General features: G+C 42.4%; 1 protein-coding gene across 1 annotated transcript; it reads right to left on the reverse strand.

Annotated features, from left to right (window-relative positions):
• Positions 1–277: 277 nt before the first annotated feature.
• LOC119273308 lies at positions 278–1,475 on the reverse strand. The gene is made up of 2 exons (XM_037554513.1): positions 668–1,475; positions 278–371 (listed from the first exon to the last, which is right to left on the reverse strand). The coding sequence occupies exons 1-2, from the start codon at positions 1,473–1,475 to the stop codon at positions 340–342; spliced, it is 840 nt and encodes a 279-aa protein (XP_037410410.1). The 3' UTR covers positions 278–339.
• Positions 1,476–1,686: the final 211 nt, after the last annotated feature.

A 1,686-nucleotide genomic window follows, 5' to 3' on the forward strand; every position in this document is an offset into this window, starting at 1 on the left:
AAGGTCACATAATATCTATCCCCTATGAGGGCAGTTACAACTGATGGACCCCATACATCCGAATGCACCACATCAAAAGGTATCTTACTTCTCTCATTACTACTAGGATAATTGGTTCTAGTGTGTTTAGCCAGTTCACACACATCACACAAAAGCTTCTCCTTACAATAATTTTTAACTTGAGATGGAAACATGCGACCAAGGGCTTGGAATGACAGATGCCCTAGTCTATAATGCATCAGTAGAAATTCATCAGTGGTCAAACTATTCATCATACCGAGGGCATATGGAGATGGAGAGGAGGCATTGGTAAGGTAGTAGAGGCCGTCGTGCTCAATTCTAGTCCCAAGATTTCTTCTTGTCTTCAGATCCTGAAATGTACATGAGTGAGGGTCGAAGGATGCCTTGCAATTACGTGAGTTTGTAATTGAACTAACTGACAAGAGGTCCACTGGCAAATTAGGGACATGCAAGACTGGGCTTAAGGACAGAGATGGAGTACAATTAACGTTCCCATAACCCATTATCGGATCTAAGGATTCATCATCTATGCATACCCTATCCCTTCCAGAACAAGGGGTAAATGATGAAAAGTTCTTAGATGAGCCTGTCATGTGATTTGTGGCCCCTGAATCAATTATCCAAGATGTTAAAAAATTATTCGTACCTTTCCCAGAATGAGCATCAGATGTAGCTTCAGCAGGGCCTTCTGAAGTATTTGCCATAAGTTTGCCTTTAAATTCTTCAAGTGCTTGGGCTATTACAGCAGACCGTTCTCCCCCAGATAAAGTAAGATGAGCTCGATCTGGTCTTCTTGCATTACTACCACCACTAGTGAATCTGTTAAATTGTTTCGGTTGCCATCCAGGAGGATAACCAACTATATCAAAACAACTCTTCTTCAAATGGCCTGGTTTTTTACAGTGGTCACACACCATCTTAGGCTTTCTCGTGTAGTCGAATCTAGTAGCATTTGCTTGCTCATTTCTTGAAGTACCAGGAGACTGAATTTGCTTAACTGAAGATAGTGCAGCTCTGCTATCAACATTTGTTTGTGAAGTTGTGATCTGATTGGCCAGCCGTGTTTCTTCCTCAAGTATACTTGAGATGGCTTGATCCAATGTAGGCCAATCTGTTGTGGCTTGTATGAGTTGGGAACGGAGATTGAACTCTGAGTTCAGACCATCAAGAAAAGTCTGAACCAACAATGGTTCAAACCACTCTCGAAGGAGGGGTACGTCCCTGGGATCATGTGCCTTAAATGGTCTAAAATACTCCAGGTCTCTATAGAGTTTCTTGATTTCTCCCGCAAATTCAGTCACTGTCTTCTGCTCTTGCTTGATCTGCCTCAATTCATGAAAAATCCTACTGACTTGCATCTTGTTCGATTTTCCTGAGAACTGTTTCTCAATGCTTGTCCACACCTCAGCTGCAGACTGAAACCCTTCAACTTGTTCCCTAACAGTCTTCTCCATCGACCCCAACAGCCATACCATAACTCGCTTTTGATTCTGATCCCATTGCTCTTGTGTGACATCCGTTGGTTTTTTTTCATCGTCCTTCAAAAATTTCTGAAGTCCATGTGACTCCAGAATCAATGTGGCATTCCGAGACCAGCTAAAAAAATCACCCGGACCAGTTAACCTGACAGGATTGGGTTCCAGGGTCTTCAAAATTTCAGAAGTA

Source organism: Triticum dicoccoides, chromosome 3A, assembly GCF_002162155.2.
Source record: "Triticum dicoccoides isolate Atlit2015 ecotype Zavitan chromosome 3A, WEW_v2.0, whole genome shotgun sequence".
NCBI classification, from domain to species: domain Eukaryota; kingdom Viridiplantae; phylum Streptophyta; class Magnoliopsida; order Poales; family Poaceae; genus Triticum; species Triticum dicoccoides.